Genomic DNA, 11,988 nt, shown 5'->3' on the forward strand with positions numbered 1-11,988 from the left:
TCTGTGGAAAAGGGGCTAGCAACATGATTGAGAAATGCCACCATAGGGCACTTCGAGTTATGTCCAATAGTGGGTTGGATTACGAAGCTCTCTTGACTGATTGTAATACTCAAACCATACATTCTCGTAATTTAAAACTCCTTCTTTGTGAAGTCTTCAAATCTATTCATAATCTTGGTCCAAAGATTATGCATGAAATTTTCACAATTAGACAATCAGTCTATCAGCTCCGTAACGGTCAATCCCTAGCTTTGCCATTATACAAACGATATAACACAGCTTTTGGTGTAAACACATTCGATTTTAGAGCTGTATCCACTTGGAATAAATTACCCTCATCAATTAAAAATGAGAACTCTTTAGTCTCTTTTAAAAACGCTCTAACATCTATTACACCAATCTGCACATGTAAGGCTTGTACATAAATTATCTTAATTTTGTTTTTAAATTGTTTTTTATTTTTTGAAATTATAATAGTTGGACTTTATTAGAGTTACTTTATGTAAATCTATTTTTATTACCCAACTTTAAATAAAGAATAAATAAAAAAAATAAAATAAAAAATCCATCTCATCAAAAAATTGAGTAATTTGGCTAAGAACATTGATGTATGCTTATTAATAGTGATTCTTATAGATAAAGATGCGTTTTTTGAGCTGAAAAGTTTTTTTACAAAAATCTGCTTGACCCATCTTTTACCTACTTTCATGTAAAAAATCAGAAAAAAAACAACGATCCAATATTTCACAAAGTCCAAAAAACCCTTTTTTTAGCCGTTTTTTGGCCCAAATTTGCCCAAAAACATTTTTTTTCGAAAATCGGGCTCAGTCACATTCGAGGGTTTATAGTTATGCATCTTTGTGCAAAAAGTCTTAAAGAATGAAAGAGCCAATCTCGAGAAAAGCTAATACCTAAGTAATTGATAATGTGCTTATAAAAAAATATTGAACTTGGCCAGTTTTTCTATATAAACACGCCAAGCAACCAAAATTTCATGTCTAAACACACATATTCTTCAAAAGTAAGCCCTCATGAGCGCAAAAAAAACATCTATCTCATAAAGAAATTGAGTAATTTGACTAAGAACATTGATGTATGCTTATTAATAGTGATTCTTATAGATAAACATGCGTTTTTTAAGCCAAATAAATTTTTTTGCAAAAATCTGCTTGAGCCATCTTTTACCTATGATGGTACCCTACTTTCATGCAAAAAATCAAAAAAATTTAATGATCCAATTTTTCACAAAAAAAGTCCAAAAAAACCGTTTTTTAGCCGTTTTTTGGCCCAAATTTGCCCCCCAATTTTTTTTTTCGAAAATCGGGCTCCGTCACATTTTGGCCACCGTTTTGCACCTTTGTACCAAAAATCAAATGATTCCTATGATTCAATCTCGTAGGTCCAAAAGTGGGAAGGTCAGAAAGAATATTGCAACTCTTTGTTTTTATCAGATCGAAAAAAAAGAAGACAATAATAACTTTTCGAATTTAAACATAAAAAATGACGTACACACTTTTTAACAGTAACGACGACTTGAATATTTTTATAAGAAGAAAGAAGTTAACTAATTTTTTCTTATGCTTTATATCGCCCTTTGAAGTTTTGAATGCTGTTGTTGTCCACAAACTTTTTGATTTTTATGTTTTGATTTACTTTTGAAATATTCTTTTCTATGAAATGAAATTGTTTTGTTTTGGAAAGAATTCGAATGACATTAATAAATACGATCGTTAAATACATTCGAAAACATTTAAAACAAAAGAAGAGAGAAAAAGGCAAGTCTTGGCACAAATTGAAATTACTAAATGTAGATGGGCCTTAAATTTCAAAACAAAGGCTGTATAAAGTCTAAACCAAGCTCTATCCGATCTTTTGCAAATGGCGCGAATCCAAAAGAACAAATTTGTGGAGCAAGGGACTAAAAGTCATAATTTTAAAACACAAACAAAGCGAAAACGAAAGTGGTGACACACAGACACACAAAGCACCGCTATTAATATATAGATGTACCTTATATTGATTACGTAATGTTAGAATGTTTTTATTCTTCGTCTACCGGCATCCATAAGGCCGGCAAATTGTCGGCAAATTGTCGGCAAATTACCGGTATCAAACACCCTTCTAAAAATAGACGTCACGGCTAGTAACCGCAAAGTTCGCGCCTATAGGTTTAAGAAAGAAAAAATTGCTTGATTTCGTGAACCGATAAATTACCGGCTTGATTCTATGAGTGAGCGGACGATTACCGACTATTGCCGGCAAATTGGCGGATCATTTTCCGATGTTTGCCGGAAAGATTTTTATGTACTTAAAATCGCTTGGAGGATCACATTTTTCCTAAATCCCTTTAGAAGTTTTTCAGGGCTATCCTTTTGCTTGCAAGTCAAGTAAACAATAAAGCGGTTTCGCAGCATTAATCTTTGATACGCAATTCCGCAGTGTGACTAACTGACGGTATGATAAGAATTAGACGCATGGAAATTGATCTACTATCTGGCTATCTTGTGAGTCATCGCGTAATGTTTTAACCGCTGGAGTCATAATGGTATTGCCCTAGCATGAAGTCTATACCTTTTTTACTTTTGATATAAGCAGGTCAGAATCACTGATAGACAAAAAGTTTTTCCTCTGAGTGCTCCGCAAGGAATTATAGTTTCTATCAGCAATTCTGACCGCGTATTATTCCAAACTCTAAGAAGGGTGTTAAATTAGATGAGGGGTGTTGATATTACACCAACTTATAGTACTAATGACTCCAAAAATCTAAAAAAAGGTAAATAACCTGACAGATGTCTCAGTGTATGACCTGAACTTTTTCAATTTTTCCATTTATTAAAGAAATCTAGTTCTGCCTTTACAAAGTGTCATTAGCTACACTTGTCTTTAAATATATACAATACAACCCATTCTTTGTCTAAAAATTATCATCGTTTTTTATTTCTAGATTGTAAACAAGTATTGGTATTACTGGAGGATTACAACAACAAAATTTCAAACTCAGATGATGATGAACTGAAGCAATCATTTCAAAAAATTATTAATGTCTTAAAAAGTCAGTACTTTGGTGCTCTTCTAGGTAAATATGATTCGAATATTCGTTTTATTTTGACTTATCTAAGACTTAGTATTAAAAGTAGTAAGAAATTACCTTCCATGACATTTGCATTTTATATGCAAGTTTTCAGGCAGTAATTATATGACTGATTGAAAAGTTCACCCAAGTGGCTTGGGTGAAGGCATAATTGAGGGAAGTATGATGGTTTGATTCCAATTTTTTTTGGTGTGATGGCTGGTAGGGACAAAATTTGAGGACATTGTTTGATTTGGGCTATCTTTAATTTTTTTGTATGATAAAGGGTAATCCAAAATTACCCTCCAAACCCAAACCTGGTATTACTAACTAAAAATCACTTCACCTCAACGTCCCATTTTTTAAATCTAGATATTCAGGAGTATTATGAGGAGATTTTGAAAGATGCCCATGAATCACCGGAGCAAGTGGAACGAGAGGCGCAAGCACTTGCCAACAAATGGAAGATCAACTCCTCTGATTGCTGAAACTTGTGGAAACCATTTCTAAGATCATTACTAGATTTTTTATTAAAATTTTTTGTAAAAATCAACCAGAATTACTAATTTTTACTAATGTTGAATCTAGCTATTAATAATCATTCAAGTGAGATTCTCTCGATAATGCAGTAATATCTGAGAATGTTATGTAATAACTTTTTATACACAGAATCTAAATGGATTTTACCTTTTTATTTAACAATGTAAATATTTTTCAATCAATATTTTTAACATATGCTTTACGCATTTCATTTCACTAAAAATCTAAAACCATTTTTAAAACTAAGTGTTTCAATTGTTGTGTGCTTTGAAAAAAAAACCAGTGTTGTGAATAAGACCCATCTTTCTAAAATTCTAAAGTGAGAGCTCAAGTATTTCGCTAGTTTTATGGAGAGTTTGCTTGAGCAGCTCCAAAAGGTTAATATGACTCTCCCTTTGAACATACCTGGAATTTTAAAGCAACGTTGACGGAGAAGGTTTATTGATGAGATCAGGGGGGGGCAAGCAGTTAATACACAACACTATGTGCAAATTAAGTTTTTGTAAGTCAGGTGCAATTCCCTTGGCAGACAATCGCCTAAGCAATGTAACAGTTAAAAATTTTAGATTTTGAGTAAGCAGAAAAAGATTTTGATTTTTTAATTCAGCGAATTAGATTTAAGACCTGCTAAGACTAGAAAGACACATAGCAGCCAGAAAAACAAATTGTACAAGGTGTAGTTAGTAAAATAAACACGTACATAAACATATTAATTTTAAAGAACTCTTCATGCAATCAGATGTGAACAGAATTGACCTCAAACATGTCAAATTTTTTCTTTCTACCATCTTGCTTTTTTTTCTTCTTTTTTTCTCCCGATCGAGATTAGATTAGAACATCATTTTCGAACATTTTTAATTTAATCGAACGTCTGAATTAAATCGAACGTTTGATTGAAAGATGCTGAGATAAGACATAAAAACTTGGGTTTGATCTGGCTTGTTGCAGCTTGATGTTGAGTTCTAGAGAAAGAGCTAGCAAATTTTAGTTTTACAGTTAGTTGCACTTTTTGAGGTCTAAAATTGTCTTAACACCACCTCCTTTGACAGTTAATACACTGGTGTATTAACTGAAATTTGCAAATTTCAGAAAAGGACCCACCACGGTACTAAGTGTCATAGGTGTCGGGTATTAACTGCTTGCCCCCCCCCTGATGAGATTAAGGTTTCTTTTCTTCTGATGAATTTTTTGTATAAACATAATAAAACATGTTTTCCTTTCATTTAAATTTTGATGTTTTTGATGTTTTTTCATTTCAGCAAAAAAATTGACAACAAAACAATAATATGACAACAAATGAAACAACAGCAGTCCTCCACAAGGGGAGCTGTCATTGTGGTAAAATCAGGTTTGAAGTGGAAGCACCTGAGAAAATAACATGTGTCACATGCAACTGTAGTATTTGTAACAAAAAACAGAATCACCATTTCATTGTACCACGGTCCAAATTCCGTTTACTGGAAGGTGCAGATTTCATTACAACATACACTTTCAATACGCACATGGCGAAACACACTTTCTGTAAAGTATGCGGTGTCCAGAGTTTTTATACACCAAGATCAAATCCGGATGGTGTTGGTGTTATGCCTCATTGTATTGACGGAGATACTTTGAAAGAAGTGAAAGTGATTGATTTTGATGGATCCAATTGGGAACAATCAATTCTGTTGGAAAGAGGACAGCAAGTGCAACAATTTTCAAAGCAATAATGTTGGGAATTTTAGCCCAATAGCTCTTAAGATGTCGTTATCCTTATTTAATTTTTTTTTCAGTTCCTTAACATTAGATATCTCTCAAGCCTTTTACCATTCAAGATTTGATCGATATGTTTCCAGTACTTTTTTATTTCATCAACATATATTTTTATCAGAACATAATTTTTTTACCATATAGATTTCATGCATCATGATTTTGTAACTTTTAACAGTGATCAGTATTAAAATCTCAGGACCTTTAAAATGGTTTTTAGGACTTAATTTTATCCGCCCACCTCTATTTAAGTTTAAGCTTGTGAAAAAATTAATTTTCAAAAATTTCGAAAGTCTTTAACTTGGGAAAGTCTGTACGATTAAGTAATAGTTATCATTATATACACTTACTATATAATATTATCGCTAAGAAAGCAAAAGTCATTACAGACAGTGATGAGGGTCTTTTAAATCTCTCTGAAAATCCTTTTCATCGTCCAGTTTACTACCTTGCCTCAATGATTGTCTTGATTGATGATCGATTGTCTCTATTTATTATTATCAAGGATGATTATTGTAATGGCTATTGTGTTTCCTTTTTTGTTTATTTAGCAAAAAAATGAAATGATATAAAGTATGACCGGCAATGAAGGACGAGGCCAATATGAATTTATTCAGTTGATTCTCAGGTAAGACTAATCTACAATTAAATTCATATCACAATTTTTTCATGACCAGATGAAAGTTATTTTATTTCGTCTTTAGAAATCAATATTCCTTAATAACAGGTATCCAAATATTCTATTTGTATAATCTAGAAATTCTGAGATAATATATTTTAAAATATTTGTGATGTAAATAAGCTAGCGAGGTGAATGAAAGAGGAAGAACTAGAAATGAACAGAATAGAATAAGACTAGAAAGAACTTTATGGAAAGACGTCTAGAAAAGTGATAGGGAAAGAAAAAGTGAAAAAGAGCGGTAATAAGCGGTAGTAATATTTTTGATCAATAAAGTAAATGTTTTGTTAAAAGGAATTCAATTTCCCAATTTCAAACGTTCATTGTTGATTTCGATTGGTGATTTACTGTTTAGTTGGCTCAGTGATGTATTTTCCTTCAAACAAACAAGCGTTCTCTTGTTCGTTGAACATCAAGTTTCCTGGACAAGCAATACATCCGACAGTGACACCTTCCCAGCATGCAACGTATTGTTTGCTTTGAGCTGGATCAGCGACATTACCAGTGTATTTAGGTCCATAAGATGGACATCTGTCTGGGCAAGTGAAAGTGGCGACTGGTTTCCATGGTTTTGTGGTGACGCAAGCATCAGATTTCTTGTACAAACATTGGTTGCATTCATAGCTGTATTCCAAGGACAATGGGAAACAAGCTTGGCAGGTAGCTTTTCCACCTAAGCATTGGAGGAAGAAATTGTATCTGTAAGCACCAGTGTAGTATGGGTAATAATAATGGTTTCCATCAGCTTTTCCATTGCACAAGGTGTCAGGACATGGTACTTCTGGAAGAGCATCATTTTTCTTCTCCGTCGACATTCTCTCTTCCCAGAATGTCAAATCCTTTTGAGCCAGGGCGACTGAAAAAAAGGAAAGTAAAAGATTCATATGGAAAAATAGAGCTAGGTAAAAGTTTAAAAACACTTCTGAAACTAGAACAGAATGAGGTAGAGTGAAAGTAGAATTTAAAGCTCAAGGCAATATTAAAATCAAAGTCACCTGATAAATGAAACCTAAAAAAAGTTAATATACATATTCTCCAGCAAAGCAGAACTTGAGTAAAATTAAGATTGACTGACGTGTTATACCTGCCAAGAAAGCTGCAAAAAAGATGGCGGTCTTCATGATGTTTTAGTTAGTTGTTTGGTTTGATGAGTTGACGAATCTTCAAGAGAGTTTACTACTGGTTGTTTGATGTTGAGTCAGTAGTAAGCTGATGATGATTTGATGTGATTTGAATGAGAATCTCCAACTCCTTTTATACAGAGTTTACATGGTCATAAACAACAATGGTCTATAGAAAACTTAGGAAAAAGACAAATATTTATAGAATGGAAGAGTGGGGCTCATTACCTATGCGTCATGTCCTCAAATTTATGTAATTCGATAATCGACATTATTTTCACTCTTCATCAATGACAAGGTTCCTAAACGTACCTTGGTTAGTATTAGAATTTCAGAGATGCAACATTTTGAATTTGAAGGATTTGAATTTAAAAAACATATATTCATGTCGCTAGTGTGAGGCAATTTGTACATTCTAGGTATAAACAACCGAACTCATTTCCCTATGTCTCTCTGGTCCAGATTAAAAAGGCATCTGGAATCCTGTTCTAATGATACGAATATAAATCCTTGCCCTTGTATTTCTATTTGTATGTATATTCATACTATTTTCTCAGGAGAGGAACTTTAATGAAGGCATGTGAAATCTTTTGAAAGTTGGTGCGAGTTGACAGACCTCGATTTTTCAACCTGTATCCATCCTGTATACCTGAGGTACTAAGATTTCATAAATTGTTAACAATTTGCTGTTTTACCCTGTTTGTACACATTGGTTGGTATTGCCCTTAAATGAGATATATGTCGATTAGAGATAGATAGTTAATTGATTGGCTCAATTAAAAATCTTCAAGGAGTAGTTAAAAATTATTTTTAATTACCTCTAAATCAAACAAAAAACTGCACATCCTACATACAGAGTCTAGCAGTGGACAGCTTCCTTTCTCTGGAAGATTCAGATGCTATGCTTCATAAAGTATAGATTAGTAAACCACGTCGTTATATTTCGCTGCAGCATACGCTTGCAATGGACTCACTATGTTCGCTGAATTCAAACCACTCTCCCGCGTTATTTTCTATTTATAATTTTCTATTTTCTATAAGAACTCCTTATAAGCACTGTTCCCGCGCTCCTGTGTCCAAGGAATGGTAGACGCTTGCTAGTCTACATAAAGTATAACTGGGATGATTTTATGATTTTTTGTTGCTAACGAGAGGTGCCGTGTGTGATCAATTCTCATAAAAAACAAACTTAAACGGCTTTATTTCTGTTTCTATTGCAATAATCGGATGATTGTTTTTCATAATGTTTTCGTGGAAAGGTTGAACTGTTTATCTAACTTTTCCAAAATAATCAATTTTTTGCTTTGAAATGTTAATACTCTCATCTTTATCAACTTGAGAAATGGACGAACCGCCGTTCATTTTCATTTTGATTTGAACCTACTGGTGTGAGAATTGTTGGTAACAAAGGGCTCTACATACTCACTTTGACATGGAAGTGGAAGTTTGTTTTCGAGGTATGGAACTAGACAAGTAAGATTGTATGTGGGCCTGATGTTAGACTGGAGTCGCTCATAATATGTATAATACAGTAATATGAGTATTATATGATAATTGTAATACAGTATCAGTTTGTATAAAACTTTAATTTGTTCCTTCCATTATTTTTGCTTAATTTCAATTATGTCTTTATTAGTCGTATATAATGCTAGAATAGCCTGGTGTCGACTTTTGATCATCTTCACCATTTCTCAGCGTGTGTGTTTTTTTAAAGATATCAGATTTGGTATCTGGTTATATTCCAATTTCGTTAGATTAGCAAACGTCTGCCTCTCCTGATACATAGAAACGCAGGAAAAGTTCTTATGAAGTCCGCTGCCGTGATCTGACAAAAGGAAGTAACCATCAATTTTTGAAAATTCATATATTTTTGCAAAAATCAACTCCTAAGAGTCCAGCTTGTGTTTTCCAGTAGTTGATTTTTAGTAAAAGACTTCTTATTATCTTTTTTTTTTGGACTAAAGTTTCATTTTATTTTCTGACAAAAGGAAGGAAGTAAGTCACTTACTTCTTTTTATAGCCTGAAAAATGAAAATTTCTTGCAATATTTTGCAGTTTATTTTCTGACAAAAAGTAACTTTAAAATTTTTAGCTTGAAAGAGCTTGAGTAGAGTAAAACTTGTGTAGATTTTCCCAAAATCAAGATGTTAAACTCCTTTTAACTCCTTCCTTTTAAATATTATACTATTCTAGGGTTTGGTCTTTCACAATCAGCAAAAGTTTTAATCTTAAAACGATACCATTAATCTTGAATAAGGTCAACTTGTTTATGCAATTATCTCAAAATAAGAAAAATGCAGTTACTTCCTTTTGTCAGATCACGGCACTGTGCTCCTATAAAAAGATAAATTGCTTGGAGAGAGTGGTTTATGAAGAGTTGTTTTTCAGTGAACGAAAAGGAACTGCAAACTGCAATGATTTAAAACTACGTGGTTTAATGGTCTTAAATTTCGTCTGTTAGCATCCGAACTTCGCGCCTCTTATAGTCCATATTTTGTAAACAAATGTCACGTATTCATCAGCCGTCAAGATCGACACCCTCTTTTCCTGGGGGTAGTTTGTATCTTAACATAATTTGTTTAAGGGGTCTGACCATAGTCAAAAAATTGATTTTGGTATTTGAGCATTAAAGTTATGTTTCAGGTTCCTTTACACTTTTAACAAAGAATTGCCTTTGTAAACTGCTTTTTGATCAAATCCCATAAAAGTACTTAAAAATTTGATTACAAAAATGACGTTATGAACTTTAAAAAGACGTTAATAATATGTTGCATCACCCTCTTTTATAAAAAATGCTTAGTTTTAATGGGTAATTAACCTTTTTGTTTCGAAATTTTTGCAAACTCTCCGCAAAGAATTGAACTGTTTTAAATTTTTCAGAAAAATTTTCTAAATTGATGCATCAAAAGTTATAGCTGTTTTTCTATGAAAAATTGGGATGAAAAATTGGTCAAAAAGCACTTTTTTCAAGATTTTGAGACAAGTAAGCTTTTATAAAAATTTTCCGAAAATATATTTTTAGTTCGGTAAAGGATACACCATCTGCCATAAAAGTTTTTTCAAAATATTTTTTCTCCGACCAAACTTAGCTCTTCAAAGTTGAAATACTCCTCGTCGCGGCGAAAGTCTTCATTTTCTTCTTCATCAAATTTTTTCTTTGCGATTCATAAATTTTCAGACTCAAGGATAGTTGGCCTAACAGAAAATGTATAACATGTTTTGTTAGCTGCATCAAGCAGAAGATTATATTTTGTACATGACAAATATCAAAATTCACTATGGTCAAGGCCCTTAATTTCAATTTGACGCACGCTTTAACAATCGACGCCGAAATATATTGGCAATTTTTAAAGCTCGGGCGAGAATTGCAGTTTCAGTACTTTCACTTTATTTCATTGGATTTTTCGATTTGGGAGTGGTTAAATGGCTTCCAGGCTATATTCTCAGCCATTGGAACATTTTTGAGCTTTTTAGATCCTGAGAGATCCTAAGGTCCTAAGTCTTAAGTCTCATGTTAAAACTCAGAGTTAAAGCTCTGCTTTCAAACCGAATAATGCCATGCTTTTAGATAGAAAATATGGGACCATAAAAAAAGGAAAGAGAAGAGAAGAGAACCATATATCGACCAATAACAGTCCGTTAGCAACAGTTCCACAAATAACTTTATGACATCCTAGAACATTGAAAACTTGGTCAATTAACTTGATTTGACCCCTAACTAGATTCAAGATTTCTCTTTTTTTGTAATAATCAACAACGCGTAAGAAATTTCCGAAAATCTCGGAAAGACATTATCATTTTCCTTTTTTGTATTATTGAAAAAACGTGTAAGAGAACAGACAGTATACCACAAAGAGTATCGAGAGTAGAGGAGTGGCTTCGGAACTTAAGATGACTTCCAGCAAAAAATCTTGCATTCCATAAATGAAGCAAAGAAGAAAATTCACAGATCTGAACAAACAGGAAAAATTAACGTTTGAAATTCTATTTTGAAATTGAGTACTAGTACTCATTTTCATGTCGCAATTATCATGTTTCCTGTCCATCATTCCTACTCTTCGGAATCACCGCGCTTTTCAAATGTTTTTTTAACTATTCAGATTTTGATGAAATCATTTCATCACATCACTTTCATCACTAGCCTTTCTATCCAAGGGTCTCAGATCTAGTAGTGACTGAATCAATTTCTATTGTCAATACATTAGAAAAGCCTTTCGTTAGAACAAACTGAATTTTATTCAATGCGACTTTCAAATTCTCAAACTTCTTCGGAATCACCGCGCTTTTCAAATGTTTTTTTTATATTCAAATTTTGATGAAATCATTTCATCACAACAAGCCATCAGATCTATAGTCTAGCGACTGAATCAATTTCTACGGTCAATATATTAGGAAAAGCCTTTTGTTAGAACAAGCAGAATTTTATTCAATGCGACTTTCAAATTCTCGAATTGTTTGACGAAAACAACAAACAGGGATTCTCAAAATTTACATTTACAACGGCGGAAAGAAGTACTAATTTTCTTACCAACCTCGTCTCCTGCACATCTATCTCGCCTTCTAGTGAAATACACGCCCCTGTATCTCGCCTTCCAGCTTACTGAAGTTACGGATCAATTCGGATCAATTGGGTTACTTAATAAGGTGCGAACTCTTTATGTCTTTTCAGTAAAAACAACAAAAACCCATGTAAATTCCAATCTTTTTCTCTCTTTATCACCCAGACAAGCAATGTGAATTGGACCAAGATCTCCGGTGAAAACAGCGTGTTCACTGAAACAAAAACCATCGTCAGTTCAAACTCCAGTATCACGTACATTCAGAACGAC

The 11,988-nt window shown here is 33.1% G+C and overlaps 3 protein-coding genes across 3 annotated transcripts in view; 2 read left to right on the forward strand and 1 right to left on the reverse strand.

Annotated features, from left to right (window-relative positions):
* Nucleotides 1-3,847, forward strand: part of LOC136801259 (disks large homolog 1-like) — a 30,604-nt gene extending 26,757 nt beyond the window's left edge. Inside the window, exons 2-3 of the mRNA XM_067057888.1 lie at nucleotides 2,945-3,076; nucleotides 3,443-3,847. Coding sequence (XP_066913989.1) covers nucleotides 2,945-3,076; nucleotides 3,443-3,558 — 248 coding nt within the window. The 3' untranslated portion in view covers nucleotides 3,559-3,847. The remainder of the gene's footprint in view (nucleotides 1-2,944; nucleotides 3,077-3,442) is intronic.
* Nucleotides 3,848-4,896: 1,049 nt separating this feature from the next.
* On the forward strand, nucleotides 4,897-5,319 carry LOC136801244 (centromere protein V-like). Its single transcript, XM_067057876.1, has one exon. The coding sequence runs from the start codon at nucleotides 4,897-4,899 to the stop codon at nucleotides 5,317-5,319; it is 423 nt and encodes a 140-aa protein (XP_066913977.1).
* Nucleotides 5,320-6,027: 708 nt separating this feature from the next.
* Nucleotides 6,028-7,262, reverse strand: LOC136801242 (uncharacterized). The gene is made up of 2 exons (XM_067057873.1): nucleotides 7,123-7,262; nucleotides 6,028-6,894 (listed from the first exon to the last, which is right to left on the reverse strand). The coding sequence occupies exons 1-2, from the start codon at nucleotides 7,157-7,159 to the stop codon at nucleotides 6,383-6,385; spliced, it is 549 nt and encodes a 182-aa protein (XP_066913974.1). The 5' UTR covers nucleotides 7,160-7,262; the 3' UTR covers nucleotides 6,028-6,382.
* Nucleotides 7,263-11,988: the final 4,726 nt, after the last annotated feature.

This window comes from Clytia hemisphaerica, unplaced genomic scaffold (genome assembly GCF_902728285.1).
Source record: "Clytia hemisphaerica strain Z4C2 unplaced genomic scaffold, Clytia hemisphaerica genome assembly, whole genome shotgun sequence".
Taxonomy (NCBI): Eukaryota; Metazoa; Cnidaria; class Hydrozoa; order Leptothecata; family Clytiidae; genus Clytia; species Clytia hemisphaerica.

Bases quoted from the DNA above. Each gene is read 5' to 3' on its own strand.
- LOC136801242 (XM_067057873.1), bottom strand. From the start codon at position 7,159: ATGAAGACCGCCATCTTTTTTGCAGCTTTCTTGGCAG. The intron at 6,895-7,122 runs GTATAACACGTC...CCTTTTTTTCAG, and splicing joins TTTTGCAGCTTTCTTGGCAG to TCGCCCTGGCTCAAAAGGAT.
- LOC136801244 (XM_067057876.1), top strand. From the start codon at position 4,897: ATGACAACAAATGAAACAACAGCAGTCCTCCACAAGGGGAGCTGTCAT.